At 41.4% G+C, this 19,574-nt stretch overlaps 1 protein-coding gene across 1 annotated transcript in view; it reads left to right on the forward strand.

The window, feature by feature from the left end:
- The window catches only part of LEMD3 (LEM domain containing 3), a 68,165-nt gene that overhangs the window by 24,047 nt on the left and 24,544 nt on the right, over positions 1-19,574 (forward strand). Inside the window, exon 4 of the mRNA XM_056574262.1 lies at positions 18,995-19,062. Coding sequence (XP_056430237.1) covers positions 18,995-19,062 — 68 coding nt within the window. The remainder of the gene's footprint in view (positions 1-18,994; positions 19,063-19,574) is intronic.

Genomic DNA, 19,574 nt, shown 5'->3' on the forward strand with positions numbered 1-19,574 from the left:
ATATCCTTGGTAAAATGAGGGTGCATGTTATACCCCGATAAATACGGTATATGTACCCAAACATTTTTTTTTTTTTTTTTTTTCTTAATCCAATAAAAGGAAAGGTGTGCAAAAAAAACGTGCCACCTACACCACCAAGTATTGATGTGATGCAAAGACCTCTAAAAGGTGGAAGGGAACAACATATAGTTCATTGTAACCGTGGGGGTAAAAACTTCCCCTGTAAGGCTCTACTCTGGCATTATTAATTCCCTTCTTGGCAAGTGTTACTCGGCCTAAAAAGGGCGGCCCCACACAGGAACCTCTCCCTATTCCCCCCCTACAAACACTGCACTTTCCCAGGGTTTTTAGGTGGAAATGGGGAGAGGTTCCTGTAAGTAACACTTGCCAAGAAGGGAATAATGCGAGAGTAGGGCCTTAAAGGGGTACTCCGGTGGTTAATTTTTTTGACTATATGGCATCTTCTTTGTAAGTTTATTTTTTTTTCAATATACATATGTTATATGTTTTGGCAACGTGTGTGTTTTTCTTACCTGTTTGTTGGGCAGGAAGTTCTGTCGTTCAGAGGGTTTTCTTTTACCATTGTCCACAGTTCTGAGTCTGTTGTGGACAAGATGTCACGCCCCCTCATCTCATCCAGCTGAGTACACAGCTCCTCACTTCCCCTCCCCCCTGCTCTGTATTCTAAGGACGTAGGTCTGCACAGGAGAAGAACCTCACTGAGAAGATAAGTGTTATCTGAAGGGGAGGATGACATGGTGTACGGGCTGGGGATGTATGGACTGCAGGGGAATAAGTCTCATACTGGGAATGATCTCTATGGGGGAGATGTATCAAAACCTGTGCAGAGGAAAACTTGCCCAGTTGCCCATAGCAACTGGTTGGGAAACACTGTTCTAGCCTATTCAGCATACACATCATGTTACACCAGTGTTTCCCAACCAGTGTGCCTCCAGCTGTTACAAAACTACAACTACTAGCATGCCCAAAGGCTGTCAGGGCATGCTGGGAGTTGTAGTTTTGCAACATCTGGAGGCACCCTGGTTGGGAAACACTGGTGAATGCCCTACAGAGGTGTGGTGAACTACAACCCCCAGGAGACTACAGAGGCAGTATGCTGGTGTTAACCACAGACTGAAGACTCCTGAATGACACGTCCCTTTTGTGTGTGTATTACAGTGTATACCAACCAAGGATGATTATATTTCTTGTGCTGTGTATAAGGGGGCCGACCCGGGAAATAGTAGAACGGATAAAGGGCAGAACAAATTTAAAAAAAAAAGAGCCGCCTCAAACCAGCAAGGCATGTGGCATGATGGGATTTGTAGTTTTCAGCACAGCAAGAAACAGGAAATAGAAGCAAAGATAGGAAAACAAAGTGGGGGATAAAAAGACAGCAAAGAATGGAAATAGAGTAGGCTAAACAACAAGAATAGAAATGAAACAAATGGGGCAAGTCAAAAATGGAAAAACACGTTGACCACCGGAGTACCCCTTTAAAGGGGAAGTTTTTACCCCCACCAGTTACAATGAACCATACGTTGTTCCCTTCTACCTTTTTAGAGGTCTTTGCATCACATCAATACTTGGTGGTGTAGGTGGCACATGGTGTTATTTGCACACTTTTCCTTTTGTTTGATTTAAAAAAAATAAAAAAATAAAAAGTTTTTAGGTCAATATAGTTTATCCTAAGAATATTATTAAAAATTAAGTTTTACATAATGCATATCCTCAATACTTGCACACTAACACTTTTACAAAAGAGACCATTTCCTTCTGCCTGCCTGCCTCACGGCCAAGTCCGGTAACCATAAACCTCTCTCCTCCTGAAGGGACGCCCCCGCCTGTGTCCTCTTCTCCGGTGGGAGGGCATCTGCTTCTTTTCCGGGACGCTTGGTGGAGGTTCGGGACGTCGTATCCGATGGTTCCCGAATAGAGGTAGCTTCTTTTCCCAGGGATTCCAGCCCATAAGCGCTTTCTCCATTTTGCTGTCCCTGCGGATAATTTCCAGTACGCAGCTCTTCCTTTTGGCCTAGCCACAGCTCCCAGGGTGTTCACCAAGGTCATGGCAGCAGTGACTGCCATCCTTCGGGCTCGGGGGATCTTGGTTCTTCCTTACCTGGATGACCTTTTGATCAGTCACTTATCTCCCACTCAGTCACTTATCTCCCACTCAGTCACTTATCTTTCTGGGTCTCTGCTTCGACACATCGGCTGCCCGAATTCGCTTTCTGTTGCACAAGCGGCACTCCCTGTCGGACGGTGTTGGTCGTCTGCGATGCCTCTCTCCTGTTACGATTTGCTTCTGCATGGAGGTGCTGGGCCGGATGGTGGCGGCCATGGAGGCAGTTCCTATCACCCAATTCCGGTGTCGTTCTCTCCAACTGGCCATCCACCCTGGATTGCCTGATTGTTTTGCCACCCTTTGTTCGTTGGTCTCTTCTTTGGTGGCTACACTATCTCTCTCATCCTTCTCCAGGGGCGGTCATCAGGACCGATGCGAGGCTGCTGGGTTGGGGAGGTGTGTTTCGGGACCTATCTGTCCATGGTCGCTGGTCCTCTCGGGAGGCTTCCCCTTCCCATCAATCTTCTGGAGCTCTGTGCCATCTTTCCTTGCCTCCTTCATTGGGAGAGACTCTCTTACAGGGTCGTCCTGTTCGATTCTAGTCAGACAACGCCACTGCAGTGGCGTGTATCAATTGCCAGGGTGGCACGCTTAGTGATGGCTGAGGTCTCCAGGATTCTTCTCTGGGCCGAGACTCGAGTTCCCTCCATCTCAGCGATCCACATCCCGGGAGTAAAGTATTGGGAAACGGGATTTCTGACGCTCCTTTGCGGATATGGGGGAGTGTTCTTTCCACCTGGAAGTCTTTCCTCAGGTCTGCGATCTTTGGGAAATCCCGGACGTGGATCTCTTCGTGTCTTGCCACAACAGACAGGTTCCTTGCTTTATCGCGAAGTCCCGAGACCCTCTGGCAGTGGACGTGCTTGTGATCCTGTGGTCGTCCTTCAGCCTTCCTTACCTCTTTACTCCCCTCCCTCTCCTGCCCAGGGTTCTGAGGAAGCTCAAGATGGAGGGAGTCTCTGCCATTCGGGTGTCTCCAGACAGGCGTGGTATGCAGACTTAATTCGGCTGGTCGCCAACGTACCTCTAAGTCTTCCACTTCGTCCTGATCTGCACTCCCAGGGTCCTCTCTGCCACCCCAATTTACTATCGCTGCATTTGACATGGCGGTTGAAACCGCGGCTTTGAGAGCTCTGGGAATTTCTACCAGGGTGATTCGCACCATGCTTCAGGCGCGTAAGCCTCCTTCTATGATTAACAATCGCACTTGGCGGGCCTATTTCCAATGGTGCGAGGCTTAGTCCGTTTCTCCGGTCATCTTTTCCTTTCTGTGCCTTCTTTCAATCCGATCTGGATCCACGCTTGGCCCTCAGCTCGCTTAAGGGTCAAGTGTCAGCCCTGTTTCAGCGGCCGTTGGCTTCCAATTCTCACGTCCGCACATTCCTGCAGGGCGTAGCCCATGCGGCGCCGCTGTACAGGTCTCCCACTCCCCCTCGGGATCTCAACCTTGTGCTTAGCACTTTGAGGGAGGCTCGGTTCGAACCTCTCGGGACGCTTCTCCTCACATCCTTTTGTGGAAGGTCGCCTTCCTCATTGTGATTACCTCCATTAGGTTTCCGAGCTGGCGGCTCTTATCTTGTCGCTGCTCCTTCATGGTCCTTCATCAGGACGTGGTGGTTTTTCGGCCACTTCCCTCCTTCTTGCCCAAGGTAGTTTCCTCTTTTCACGTGAACCAGATCGTCGTTCGCTCCATCCAACTCTGAGCATTACTTACTTTGTCTGGACGTTGTTCGGGCTGTCCGGACCTATCTGTCACCACCTCCTTTTGGAGGGTCGTCGCAAGGGGCTTCCAAGGCGACCATCTTGAGGTGGATCTGTTCTGCCATCTTGGAATTGTACCGTCGTAAAGGGAAGGTACCACCTTTTCGGGTTACTGCGCATTCCATGCGTTCCGTTGGGGCTTCTTGGGCGCTCCGCAATAGGGCTTTGGCCTTACAAGTCTGTAAGGCGGCCACCTTTTGTTGTCCTTGCACACCTTCACTAAATTCTACCAGGTGCACACCTTTTCCGTCAGCTGACGCCGGTTTGGGTCGCAAGGTGTTGCAGGGGCTCAGTGGCGGGGTATATCCTGCCAGGAGGGGCCGGCTTCTTTTTTATGCCTAGTGTTAGCCTCCTAGTTGCAGCAAGATATACCCACGGTCTCTGTGTCCCCCAATGAATGAGAGAGATTTTAAGGTAAGCATAAAATCTACTTTTTACTGTAAAGAGTTTTGTTGTACTTCAAAGGGGGAATATTTATCAAAACCTGTATAGAGGAAGGGTGGCTCAGTTGCCCATAGCTGCCAGTCAGAGTTCAAATTTTACCTTTTCAGAGGTCTTTTAAAAAAAATAAATAAAAGCAATGTATTTGCTTGCTATGGACAACTGCTTTATTCTGCCCTATTTTACACGGTTTTGATAAATCTCCCCTGAACTGCATAGAAATTGTACATATCTTTGTAAAATGTGTACGGTGATGCAGATCATGTGTAGGTGCAGACAATTTTGTGACTCTAGAGCGGGAGAGTTTTGGTGGACTTGAGTTTCATTTCTGAAAAATTCCAGTCTCTTAATAATTATGGTGCCTTTTGATGTGTCACACTTTAAAATCTACCCCTACAACAAACTGGAGTAGATTTCTGGCATTAGTTTTGCCACTTTGTAGGGTTAAAGGGCTACTGAAACATATCCCCTATCTGACCGCTCCAACCCGAACCACCCCCATGGTTGGACTTCCAGGACAGGGGAACGCAGAAACAAGGGATGCCGGGTGCTGTACAACTGATGCATGTTGGCATCAGTTGCGTTGAGATTTAGGCTCATTCACGTATGCTGGACATATGGGAACTCAGCACTACTGCACCTACTTCTGTAAATTTATGGTAATATTTGTTTTGTGTGTCATTTAATTAGTAGAAAATGCAAGTTATTTTGGTCTTGCACAGATCCAAGCTTGGCCACGCTTAATACGAATGAGTAGAAAAAGTAGGTAGACGATCCAGCAATTCCGTATAAAATAGTAAACTTTTTTCCAAACGATAAAACATGTAGAACATCACTCACAATGGACGCGTTTTGAACGCATGCACGTTCTTGAACACCACAACACCTGTGCACTTCACCTCCTCTAAGTACAAGACCCAGAGGGAGGAGTTGAGAAAACATGTTAATGTAAAAACATGTATTGTACTTAAAACATCACTTGACAGGCTTCATATAAGTACTTAAACATGGAGACATAAAGAACACCATGCATGCAGACTAAAAACTGCATAAATTCCATGCATGGTGTTCAATGCTTTTGACTGCTGCTAATAGCAACATATAACAATTCAAATAGATACAAAAGTTAAAGGGTAGCTCCCACCATCCTATTTTTTATTTTTTTATTTTTTTTGCTAGCCCGTTCCCTCCTCCCCCCGCCCCGCATACCCCGTTCCCTCATTACACTTGCAGTTACTGCAGAGTCCGGCAGCGGGCGTGCAGGGACAGCGGCGGCAATGAGGCGGCGGCGATGTGCGGGAGGAGTGGCCTACCAACCAGTGGCCGGGGAGCCAATGCGCTCGTTCCCGCCTTCTGATTGACAGGCAGGGGGCGAGTGCAGCCTAACTGAAAAAGGACTGATTGCCGCTCCAAAATCAGTCCTTTTTCAGTGGCCGGTTTTTAAATGTAAATTAAACCTTTTTAATGAAAAAAATAATAATAAAAGTATATTAGATAGATGTTGTAGTACATAAGTACTACAACATATCAAAAAATAAAGTTGGTGACTGCCCATTTAAGTACTGATTTGGACAGAACAGGAGTGAGAAGACCTAAAACTCTTCATAACTTATGCAGAGGTTTGTATCATGTTTTTTGTTCAAGATCAATGACTTGCAAGGATATAGTTGTGTGCATAACCCATGGCAACACAGAACAAAGTGTTCAATAATGGAACATAAATTCCCTTTCTCTTTAGTCCCAATAGCGCCCGTGTTTTTAATGTATACTGCCAATATGCTTCTCGGCTGAGGAGTTCTTGTAGGTCTCTAAAAAGTTATAGGGGTCAGAAGATGACAATTTTAAACTTATACTTTTTCGTGCATGTAGTTATGATTTTTTACAGAAGTACGACAAAATCAAACTTATATAAGTAGGGTATCATTTTAACCGTATGGACTAGAGATGAGCGAATTTACAGTAAATTCAATTCGTCACGAACTTCTCGGCTTGGCAGTTGATGACTTACCCTGCATAAATTAGTTCAGCTTTCAGGTGCTCCGGTGGGCTGGAAAAGGTGGACACAGAGACTCTTTCCTAGGACTGTATCCACCTTTTCCAGCCCAAGGGAGCACCTGAAAGCTGAACTCATTTATGCAGGAAAAGTCATCATCTGCCGAGCCAAGAAGATTGTGACGAATCGAATTTACTGTAAATTCGCTCTTCTCTAGTATGGACCTACAGAATAAAGATAAGGTGTAATTTTTACCGAAAAATGTACTGCGTAGAAACGGAAGCCCCCAAAAGTTACAACATTTTTTCTTCAATTTTGTCGCACAATGAATTTTTTTTCCCCATTTTGCCGTGGATTTTTTGGTAAAATGACTAAAGTCACTGCAAAGTAGAATTGGTAGCGCAAAAAAAGCCATCATGTGGAATTTTATGTGCAAAATTGAAAGCGTTATGATTTTTAGAAGGTGATGAGGGAAAAAATGAAAATTCAAAAACAGAAAAACGCTGAGTCCTTAACCCCTTGACGCAGGACGTATATTTACCCAATATGATGCGGGGTCGCAGCATCACATTGCGTCGGTACCGGCGCTCATCAACGGCCGGGACCCGCGGCTAATACCACACATCGCCGATCGCGGCAATGTGCGGTATTAACCCTTTAGAAGCGGCGGTCAAAACTGACCGCCGCTTCTAAAGTGAAAGTATCCCAGCTAGTCAGTCGGGCTGTTCGGGACCGTCCCGAACAGCTGACAGGACACCGGGAGGGCCCTTACCTGCCTCCTCGGTGTCTAATCGACGAATGACTGCTCCGTGCCGGAGATCCAGGCAGGAGCAGTCAAGTGCCGATAACACTGATCACAGGCGTGTTAATACACGCCAGTGATCTGTGTAAGAGATCAGAGTGTGCAGTGTTATAGGTCCCTATAACACTGCAAAAAAAAAAAAAAAAAAAAAGTGTTAATAAAGGTCATTTAACCCCTTCCCTAATAAAAGTTTGAATCACCCCCCTTTTCCCATAAAAAAAATAAAACAGTGTAAATAAAAATAAACATATATGTGGTATCGCCGCGTGCGTAAATGTCCGAACTATAAAAATATATCGTTAATTAAACCGCACGGTCAATGGCGTACACGTAAAAAAAATTCCAAAGTCCAAAAAAGCGTATTTTGGTTACTTTTTATACCATTAAAAAATGAATAAAAAGTTATCAAAAAGTCCGATCAAAACAAAAATCGTACCGATAAAAACTTCAGATCACGGCGCAAAAAATTAGCCCTCATACCGCCCTGTACGTGGAAAAATAAAAAAAAGTTATAGGGGTCAGGAGATGACCTGCATGTAGTTATGATTTTTTCCAGAAGTACTACAAAATCAAACCTATATAAGTAGGGTATCATTTTAACCGTATGGACCTACAGAATGATAAGGTGTCATTTTTACCGAAATATGCACTGCGTAGAAACGTTTTTTTCTTCGATTTTGTCGCACAATAATTTTTTTTTCTGTTTTGCTGTGAATTTTTGGGTAAAATGACTAATGTAACTGCAAAGTAGAATTGATGACGCAAAAAATAAGCCATAATATGGCTTTCTAGGTGGAAAATTTAAAGGGTTATGATTTTTAAAAGGAGGAAAAAACGAAAGTGCAAAAACCCTAAGTCCTTAAGGGGTTAAACCCATTGCAATTCAAATAATTCAGGAACAGTGGTATGAAAGACTTATCCCCCCTCCAAATCAGGAGGAGCTCATCTGAATCTTCCATGCCACTGTACCTGATTGGAAAAAGGATTGTTTGCCGAAAAAATGAATAGTAGTGTATTGTGAGGAGATGTTGCATGAATGGACTGAAGCATTGACCACCTGCTCTACAACACTAATTACCATCAGTGAAGTATGAGGCTGCAAAATTGGAAAACCTCAAATATGATATAGAAAAAAAAAACAAAAAAAGGAGGAGGTAGAGAAGTACAAAGATTTGCCAGAATATAACAGTTTTAGGAAAGGAAGACCTAAAACTCTTCATAACTTATGCAGAGGTTTGTATCCTGTTTTTTGTTCAAGATCAATGACTTGCAAGGATATAGTTGTGTGCATAACCCATGGCAACACAGAATAAAGTGTTCAATAATGGAACATAAATTCCTTTCTCTTATTTAGTCCCAATAGGGCCCTTGTTTTTAATTTAAACTGCCAATATGCTTCTTGGCTGAGGAGTTTTCGTAATATGTCGTTGTATGAAGAATTATTTTGTCAAAGTAAAAATAATTGTGTGACCTGAGGAACCATGTAACCTGTTTGATGAACTCGCATTGTTCTCTGGTATATTTGCTATCATGATCTAAGTGGTGTTCCAAGGCTTCCAATACTGTGGACCATGGTATACAAGTATACAACAAAACAGTTGCAGGTTTACCAACACCACTCAGACTTCCATACGACAACACCAATACATCCCGGGAATCCTGTAAGTAACCTGGTACCCGCTGAACAAGGGGTTGTAACATTTGATCCAGCCAAAGGGATAACCTTTCCAAAAGGGATCCGTGGTATACGCTGTATGCGATTTGTTGCATAGGAGGTGGGTTAACCCCGTTGTGTGTTTTTGGTAATGTATATAAAATAGGTGTTACAGGATTTTCCCCCAAGAGGTATTCTAATTTTCTACTGGTTAATACATGCTCCCTGGTAAACTTTATAGTTTGATCTGTTGATAATTTCCCATACAATTTCATCTGATAACATTTCCCAAATCTGTTTTACAGTGGGGATCAAAAGTTTGGGCACCCCAGGTAAAAATTTGTATTAATGTGCATAAAGAAGCCAAGGAAAGATGGAAAAATCTCCTAAAGCATCAGATTACAGATTAGACATTCTAATATGTCAACAAAAGTTAGATTTTATTTCCATCATTTACACTTTCAAAATAACAGAAAACAAAAAAAATGGCATCTGCAAAAGTTTGGGCACCCTGCAGAATTTATAGCATGCACTGCCCCCTTTGCAAAGCTGAGACCTGCCAGTGTCCTGGATTGTTCTCAATCTGGGAAGACCAGGTAATGTCAATCTCGAAGGTTTTAAATGCCTAGACTCGTCTGACCTTGCCCCAAACAATCAGCACCATGGGTTCTTCTAAGCAGTTGTCTAGAAATCTGAAACTAAAAGTAGTTGACGCTCACAAAGCTGGAGAAGGCTATAAGAAGATGGCAAAACGTTTTCAGATGTCAATATCCTCTACTTGTAATGTAATTAAGAAATGGCAGTAATCAGGAACAGTGGAAGCCAGCCAAGAGTCTTTCAATTCTTGTTTGAGGTATCTTTGCCCATTCTTCCTTACAAAAGTCTTCCAGATCTTTGAGATTTCTGGGCTGTCGGTCACACACTGCTCTTTTAAGGTCTATCCATAGATTTTCAATTATGTTGAGTTCAGGAGATTGTGAAGGCCATGGCAAAACCTTCATTATACGCCTCTTGATGTAATCCCCTGTGGATTTCGAGGTGTGTTTAGGATCATTATCCATTTGTAGAAGCCATCCTCTCTTTAACTTCAGCTTTTTCACAGATGGCATCAAGTTAGCATCCAAAATTTGCTGGAATGTTATTGAATCCATTTTTCTTCTACTCGTGAGATGTTCCCTGTGCCACTGGCTGCAATACAACCCCAAAGCATGATTGATCCACCCCCATGCCTAACAGTTGGACAGAGATTCTTTTCATTAAATTCTGTTCCCCCTTCTTCGCCAAACATACATTTGCTCATTCCGGCCAAAAATTTCAATTTTAACCTCATCGGTCCACAGACCTTGTTTCCAAAATGCATCAGGCTTGTCTATATGTTCATTTGCAAAGTTCGAATGCTGATTTTTCTGGTGAGGACATAGAAGAGGTTTTCTTCTGATGAATCTTCCGTGAAGACCATATTTGTACAAGTATCTCTTTATAGTGGAATAGTGTACCACAACTCCAGTGTCTGCCAGATCTTTCTGGAGGGATTGTGCAGTCAAGCGTGGGTTTTGAATAGTTTTTCTCACAATCCTGCGAGCTGTTCTGTCTGATATTTTTCTTGGTCTTCCAGATCTTGCAATAACTTCCACTGTTCCTGATGACTGCCATTTCTTAATTACATTCCGAACAGAGGATATTGACATCTGAAAACATTTTGCTATCTTCTTATAGCCTTCTCCAGCTTTGTGAGCATCAACTATTTTCAGTTTCAGATTTTTAGACAACTGCTTAGAAGAACCCATGGTGCTGATTGTTGGGGCAAGGTCAGATGAGTCTGGGCATTTAAAACTTTTGAGATTGACATCACCTGGTCTTCCCAGACGATGATTGAGAACAATCCATGACACTGGCAGGTCTCGGCTTTGCAAAGGGGGCAGTGCATGCTATAAATTCTGCAGGGTCCCCAAATTTAATGCATTTTGCATTTTTTCCATCTTTCCTTGGCTTCTTTATGCACATTAATACAAATTTTTCCCTGGGGTGCCCAAACTTTTGATCCCCACTGTATATAGTCGCACTTGTCCATAATGGTTACCAGACAACCCCCCCCCCCCCTCCCTATCAGACATGCTAATTAACGCATTACGTTGTTCAGCATTTAAGTTATTGAACTGGTTGTTTCTAAATTTAGTTTTATTCTATATGGTTAAAAGTTCTTGTTCTATAATTTCTTGGAATCTATCCATTCCCTCTGTTCGTGACTGGATGGAGTAAAAAATGGATTTCTGATCTTATGGTTAACATTTTTGTCAATGTCCCTAATCTTGGCACATTCTCAGAATTTAACTCTTCCAAAGTCACTAGTGCTTGCTGTTCACTAAACATCTGGGATGAAAATTGATTATTGATGCTAGTTTTACAGATCAAAAGATCCTGATCTTGTGTATCAAAGATATGGCGTTTAACTGTTAGATTGCGGATGAATTTGTTAATTTAAACCAGTGTGAAAAACATTTAATTCATTTGTTGGAGAAAAGTTCAAACCGCGTGATAAAACATTCACATGATTGGGATTGAGGGTTTTTGATGATAAATTTAGCACACTGTTTTTTTCTTCATTGCTTTGCTGCGAGTTTGCAGCGTTTTCTCCGCATTTTCTATTTCTGTTTGCGTCCAGCCTTCCGAGTTTTTTCCCTTTCTTGCCCTTCCAGTTTTTGTATTTATATTGTGAAGATGCATTTTTTTGTTTCTTTTGATGTTGAGCTCTCTGAACATGTGCTTTCATTGTCATCCGTTTCCATTTTAGTGGAACTGAAAGTTACCTTTGGTTGATTTTTGGGTTTGCATACATATCCATTCTTTTATTTTATTTTTTTTTAAATAGACTTGGGAATGTTTGTATTACGTTACCATTTTGCTCAGTCATAGACACGATTTAGGGTATAATCCTTGGTATCTCGCTTGTACTTAACTTTTTTTGTTTCCATGATGTAATTTCCTAAAACTGTTATATTCTGGCTAATCTTTGTACTTCTCTACCTCCTCCTTTTTTTGTTTTGTTTTTCTATATCATATTTGAGGTTTTCCAATTTTGCAGCCTCATACTTCACTGATGGTAATTAGTGTTGTAGAGCAGGTGGTCAATGCTTCAGTCCATTCATGCAACATCTCCTCACAATACACTACTATTCATTTTTTCGGCAAACAATCCTTTTTCCAATCAGGTACAGTGGCATGGAAGATTCAGATGAGCTCCTCCTGATTTGGAGGGGGGATAAGTCTTTCATACCACTGTTCCTGAATTATTTGAATTGCAATGGGTTTAACCCCTTAAGGACTTAGGGTTTTTGCACTTTCGTTTTTTCCTCCTTTTAAAAATCATAACCCTTTAAATTTTCCACCTAGAAAGCCATATTATGGCTTATTTTTTGCGTCATCAATTCTACTTTGCAGTTACATTAGTCATTTTACCCAAAAATTCACAGCAAAACAGAAAAAAATTATTGTGCGACAAAATCGAAGAAAAAAACGTTTCTACGCAGTGCATATTTCGGTAAAAATGACACCTTATCATTCTGTAGGTCCATACGGTTAAAATGATACCCTACTTATATAGGTTTGATTTTGTAGTACTTCTGGAAAAAATCATAACTACATGCAGGTCATCTCCTGACCCCTATAACTTTTTTTTATTTTTTCCACGTACAGGGCGGTATGAGGGCTAATTTTTTGCGCCGTGATCTGAAGTTTTTATCGGTACGATTTTTGTTTTGATCGGACTTTTTGATAACTTTTTATTCATTTTTTAATGGTATAAAAAGTAACCAAAATACGCTTTTTTGGACTTTGGAATTTTTTTTACGTGTACGCCATTGACCGTGCGGTTTAATTAACGATATATTTTTATAGTTCGGACATTTACGCACGCGGCGATACCACATATATGTTTATTTTTATTTACACTGTTTTATTTTTTTTATGGGAAAAGGGGGGTGATTCAAACTTTTATTAGGGAAGGGGTTAAATGACCTTTATTAACACTTTTTTTTTTACTTTTTTTTGCAGTGTTATAGGGACCTATAACACTGCACACTCTGATCTCTTACACAGATCACTGGCGTGTATTAACACGCCTGTGATCAGTGTTATCGGCACTTGACTGCTCCTGCCTGGATCTCCGGCACGGAGCAGTCATTCGTCGATTAGACACCGAGGAGGCAGGTAAGGGCCCTCCCGGTGTCCTGTCAGCTGTTCGGGACGGTCCCGAACAGCCCGACTGACTAGCTGGGATACTTTCACTTTAGAAGCGGCGGTCAGTTTTGACCGCCGCTTCTAAAGGGTTAATACCGCACATTGCCGCGATCGGCGATGTGTGGTATTAGCCGCGGGTCCCGGCCGTTGATGAGCGCCGGTACCGACGCAATGTGATGCTGCGACCCCGCATCATATTGGGTAAATATACGTCCTGCGTCAAGGGGTTAAGGACTCAGCGTTTTTCTGTTTTTGAATTTTCATTTTTTCCCTCATCACCTTCTAAAAATCATAACGCTTTCAATTTTGCACATAAAATTCCACATGATGGCTTTTTTTGCGCTACCAATTCTACTTTGCAGTGACTTTAGTCATTTTACCAAAAAATCCACGGCAAAATGGGGAAAAAAAATTCATTGTGCGACAAAATTGAAGAAAAAATGTTGTAACTTTTGGGGGCTTCCGTTTCTACGCAGTACATTTTTCGGTAAAAATTACACCTTATCTTTATTCTGTAGGTCCATACTAGAGAAGAGCGAATTTACAGTAAATTCGATTCGTCACAATCTTCTTGGCTCGGCAGATGATGACTTTTCCTGCATAAATGAGTTCAGCTTTCAGGTGCTCCCTTGGGCTGGAAAGGTGGATACAGTCCTAGGAAAGAGTCTCTGTGTCCACCTTTTCCAGCCCACCGGAGCACCTGAAAGCTGAACTAATTTATGCAGGGTAAGTCATCAACTGCCAAGCCGAGAAGTTCGTGACGAATTGAATTTACTGTAAATTCGCTCATCTCTAGTCCATACGGTTAAAATGATACCCTACTTATATAAGTTTGATTTTGTCGTACTTCTGTAAAAAATCATAACTACATGCACGAAAAAGTATAAGTTTAAAATTGTCATCTTCTGACCCCTATAACTTTTTAGAGACCTACAAGAACTCCTCAGCCGAGAAGCATATTGGCAGTATACATTAAAAACACGGGCGCTATTGGGACTAAAGAGAAAGGGAATTTATGTTCCATTATTGAACACTTTGTTCTGTGTTGCCATGGGTTATGCACACAACTATATCCTTGCAAGTCATTGATCTTGAACAAAAAATATGATGCAAGCTTATGCATAAGTTAGGTCTTCTCACTCCTGTTCTGTCCCAATCAGTACTTAACTTTTGTATCTATTTGTATTGTTATATGTTGCTATTAGCAGCGGTCGTAAGCATTGAACACCATGCATGGAATTAATGCAGTTTTTAGTCTGCATGCATGGTGTTCGTTAGGCTTCATATAAGTACTTTAACATGAAGACCTGTCAAGTGATGTTTTAAGTACAATACATGTTTTTACATTCACATGTTTTCTCAACTCCTCCCTCTGGGTCTTGTACTTAGAGGAGGTGAAGTGCACAGGTGTTGTGGTGATTAAGAGTGAGTGTGTTGCCGACTAGGTGAAGTGGTGTTCTACATGTTTTATCGTTTGGAATAAAGTCTACTATTTTATACGGAATTGCTGGATTGTCCGCCTACTTTTCCTACTCACTTAATTAGTGACATGTCAAAAGTTTTGATCGGTTGGGGTCTTAGTGCTGAGACAACCCAATACCTCCCCCACCCCACTGATCAGGAAGATGAGTGGGGGGGGGGGGGGAAGCTTGCAGTAACATGCTTCACTCCACGGCTCGCAGCAATCTTCGTCCTGCCGCCCTGCTATAATTCTATAGTACCATCCAGACGAGCTGGATGGAGATTGTTCAAACCTGGGAATCGAGCATGCTACGGAGCGAGTCTCCCTGTTCATTTTCATGATCATTTTGGGTCAGTTTGTGTACTTTTTTCTAAATGACATGTACACTTTAACCCCTTAACGACGCAGTATGTAAATGTATGTCCTGGGGAGCTGGTACTTAACGCACCAGGACGTACATTTACATCCTATACATAACCACGAGCATCAGAGCGATGCTCGTGTCATGCACGGCAGGTCCCGGCTGCTGATAGCAGCCATGGACCCACCGGTAATGGCGGACATCCGCGATCGCGAAGATGTCTGTCATTAACCCTTCAGATGCCGTGATCAATACAGATCACGGCATCTGCAGCATTACGGACACGAAAATGGATGGTCGGATCACCCACAGCGCTGCCGCGGCGATCCGATCATCCAGCATGGCAGCCGGCGGTCCCCTTAACTGCCTCCGCTGCCTTCCACAGGTTTTCTGCTCTGGTCTGCGATCAAGCAGACCAGAGCAGAAGATGACTGATAATACTGATCAGTGCTATGTCCAATGCATAGCACTGAAAAGTATTAGCAATCGAATGATTGCTATAAATAGTCCCCTATGAGGACTATTAAAGTGTAAAAATAAGTGACATTTTTTTTAAATGTGAAAAACACCCTTCCCCAATAAAAACTTATTGTCCCATTTTCCCTATTTCACCCCCAAAAAGTGTAAAAAAATAAAAAATAAATAAAATATGTGTATTATAAAATATATTTGGTATCGCCGCGTGCGTAAATATCCCAACTATTAAAATAAAATGTTAATGATACCATACAGTGAACGTAAAAAAAAAGTCCAAAATAGCTGCTTTTTTTTTTTATAACCTTTTATTCCCCAAAAAATTTATAAAAAATGTATTTAAAATTTTATATAACCAAATATGGTATCAATAAAAAGTACAGATCACGGCGCAAAAAATGAGCCCTCATACCGCCGCTTATACGGAAAAAATAGTTATAGGTCTTCAAAATAGGGGGATTTTAAACGTACTAATTTGGTTAAACAGTTTGCGAATTTGTTTTTTAAGCGCAACAGTTATCATGGGTATCATTTTAATCATATTGACCTAAAGAATCAGTTTTACTGTAAATTGTACGGCATGAAAATGAAACCTTCCAAAATTAGCAAAATTGCGGTTTACTTTTTAATTTCCCCACACAAATAGTATTTTTTTTTTGGTTGCGCCATACATTTTATGGTAAGGTGAGTGGCATTACAACGGACAACTGGTCGCGCAAAAAACAAGCCCTCATACTAGTCTGTGGATGAAAATCTAAGTGTTATGATTTTTTGAAGGCGATGAGGAAAAAACGCAAACGTAAAAATAAAATTTAAATAAGGGGTTAAGGACTAGGGATCGACCGATATCGTAGTTTTTTTTTTTAACTTATACCGGGAACAGGTAATTATAAAACCGAGGGTGGGGGAGGAAATGGGGCAGTGGCGGTGGTCTCTGGCCGGGGAGGCGGGGCAATATCGGCAAGGTAATTGCCGATACCGATAATGTCAAAAATCGTGAATATCTGCCGATATCGGCCAAACCGATAATTGGTCGATCCCTATTAAGGACCAAGCTTTTTTCAGTTTGTGCATTTTCGTTTTTTCCTCCTTAAATTTTGAAAATCATAACCCTTTCAATTTTGCACCTAAAAATCCATATGATGGCTTTTTATTTAAATTTTTTTTTTGCGCCACCAATTCTACTTTGTAATGTCACCAGTCATTTTTACCCAAAAATCTACGGCGAAACAAAAAAAATCACTGTGCAACAAAATTGAAGAAAAAAAAAAAACTCAGTTTTGTAACTTTTGGGGATTTCTGTTTCTACACGGTAAAATTTTTCAGAAAAAATGACACCTTATCTTCTGTAGGTCCATACGATTAAAATGATATCCTACTTATATAGGTTTGATTGTTGTACTTCTGAAAAAAAAATCAACTGTGCACAAAAATGTATACGTTTTAAAATTGTCATCTTCTGACCTCTAACTTTTTAGTTTTTCCACGAACGGTCCTCATTTTTTGCGCCTTGATATGAAGTTTTTATCGTTACCATTTTTGTTTTGATCAGACTTTTTGATAGCTTTTTTTATTTTATTTTTTATATGGTATAAAAAGTGACCAAAAATACACTATTTATTTATGACTTTGGAATTTTTTCTTTTTGCACGTACGCCATTGACCGTGCGGTTTAATTAACGGTATATTTTTTATGGTTCGAACATTTACGCACGCGGCGATACCACATGTTGTTTTAATTTTTTTTTATCGGAGCCGGCTACGGACTTAAATATACGTCCATTGTCGTTAAGGGTGCATTCACACGTGGATATTTTTGCTGCAGATTTTGCTGCCCGTTGACTACAATGAGTAGCAAAATCCGCTACAGCAGATCTGCAGCAGTGTGAACTAACCCTATGGGTATATAATTGATTGATGTAGATGCCTGATCACCATACAACATGTCCCCTATTCAAAGAATAGGGCATAAGTGTCTGATATCCCCCGCGATATCCTGCATTGCACCCGGCTCTCCCCAGGAACGGAGCATGTCGACCCCTGCACAAAGCACTGGACAACTTGCCCCCTCTTATGTATCTCAATGGGAGAGCTGGAGATAAAGCATTTGGGTATCTCCGGCTCTCCCATAGAGTTACATGGAGGTGCGTTTGACCTTAGTTTTATGTGGAGATTGGCACGCTCTGTTCCTGGGGAGAGCCGAGGTTCTGTGCAGGGGGGGGGGGGGGGGGGGGGGTCCCAGTGGTCAGACAGCCAGCGATAAGACACTGATTCCCAATCCTTTGGATAGGGAATAAGTTGTTCGGTACCACAGTATTCCTTTTAACTTTGTAAACTCTTTAGCTAAAACATTAACTAGTTGCTAAAATTCCAGATTTGGTTTCACTTTTTTTTTTTTTTTTATAAAAACCTTAAAAAAATGGAAGTATCTGTGCATTTAAAGTTTTTTGGAAGTATAATCAAAGGTATATGTTATACAATACATAGCATAAAGAAAAAACTAGGAAAAAAACTTAAAAAAGAGACGTTGACCTCAATGTCGATAAAGGTAGAGGGGCAAATGGAAACCAGAGATATGATAGTCTCGGCTATGTAGAGATTCCTATTGACTCGCCTCCCTAAATCTATTTGGGAACACATCCAACAGTAATTCTGATGAGAGCATCTTCAAACAAACCACAAATCTTTACAGTAGTTTACAAGAAGGAATTCAAGGATTATGTCAGGATTATGAATGTCTAGAACTAATAAATCCCGGGCTAACCGGGAAACAAACAGGACGAAGATAGAAACACAAGGGAGGGTCAACAAGACACAAAAGGACAAAGACCGGAAGAAGGGTAAGAAATGAGAGGAAAGGAAAGAGGAAAAAGGAGAGGTGGTGGGAAGGAGGGAGTTCCATGTGTCCTAGAGTAATCCAGGAGAATTACTTAAATACTCCATCCAAGGCTGCCATGTAGCATCAAATGTCTTTTGGGAATCGAAAAGAAGGCTAGTTAATCGTTAGCCATAATCCAATTTAATTTAAAGCGAATAAGCTGGAAAGGGACAAGTCTATTTTCAACTAGTCGCTATAGCAGTCTTGGCAGCCAAGATGTAATAGATAAGTTTACGCTTCCCATTTGGAATTGGTGCATTTGACAATTCCTGCTCTGGAGATTTAGTAAGGTTGACACCTGTAAGAGTATATAAAATGGTATAAACGTATCCTGAAGCATCTAACGCGTGAGCATTCCCACCAAATATGGAACAATTGTACCCGTTTGTTGGCATTTAGGAAAGCAAAGAGGGGATGCTGAGGGGTATATCTTAGCAATTCTTACTGGAACCAGGTACCACCTAAGCAGAACTTTCCAGCCTGCTTCCTGCAAGGACATGTTAATAGAAAGTTTAGAGGTGACAATGGCGCAATTAGCCCAGTCTTTTAGCTAAATTGATCTTCCCAGGTCCTTCTCCCAAGCCAGCATATACGGAAGCTTAATGGCAGATCCCAAAAGTATACAATAGATGGAACTCTACCATCTGAAGCATTGAAGCAAAGTGATTTGTATGGGGTGCGACAGGTGATATCTGTCTCCTTATTTTTCAGACTAGATAAAAAAATTAGATTTCACAGATTCTCTTTAATGTATTTAATGTTCTGTTTTTTATTTTTTTTATTTTTTTTTAAATCCCATTGTGGTAGGAGATTACATTTGTGGTGATGCTGACTACAGTCATATTTCCGTCCAGGAGGCAGAAGAGTATTTACAGGTGAGTTGTAAGAGATCAATTTTGTACAAGAGAGATAAATTAACATTTTTTAAATTTTTTTTACTAATCGGTTGAATCCCACCAATGGGTAGAATGGCGTTCCAATGTTCCTTGCTACTTATGTAAACTTGAGATAAATAAGAGTAGGAGGAACACACAGATTATCTTTTGATATCTTAAGTTTATGGTATGTAACTATATACACACTATATAGACCAAATTATTGGGGCACCTACTGCAGTTATACCAGCTTTGACTCAATTGGGAAGACTCTCTATAAGGTTTGAGTCTTAGAATTTTTGCCCAGTGGCTTATCTCAGACTCTATTATCTGACTGCATAATAGAGAAGCCGGATTTTTCACTTTACAGAACACATTTCTACTGTTGGAGTCCATTAGTCATATGCTTTAAATTATTGTATACAACACTTGGCATTGTGCTCAGTGATGTAAGGCATGCAGCTGCTCAGTGGTGGAAACCTATGTCACCTATGTCACAAAGCTCCCCACAA

Source organism: Hyla sarda, chromosome 4 (assembly GCF_029499605.1).
Source record: "Hyla sarda isolate aHylSar1 chromosome 4, aHylSar1.hap1, whole genome shotgun sequence".
Taxonomy (NCBI): Eukaryota; Metazoa; Chordata; class Amphibia; order Anura; family Hylidae; genus Hyla; species Hyla sarda.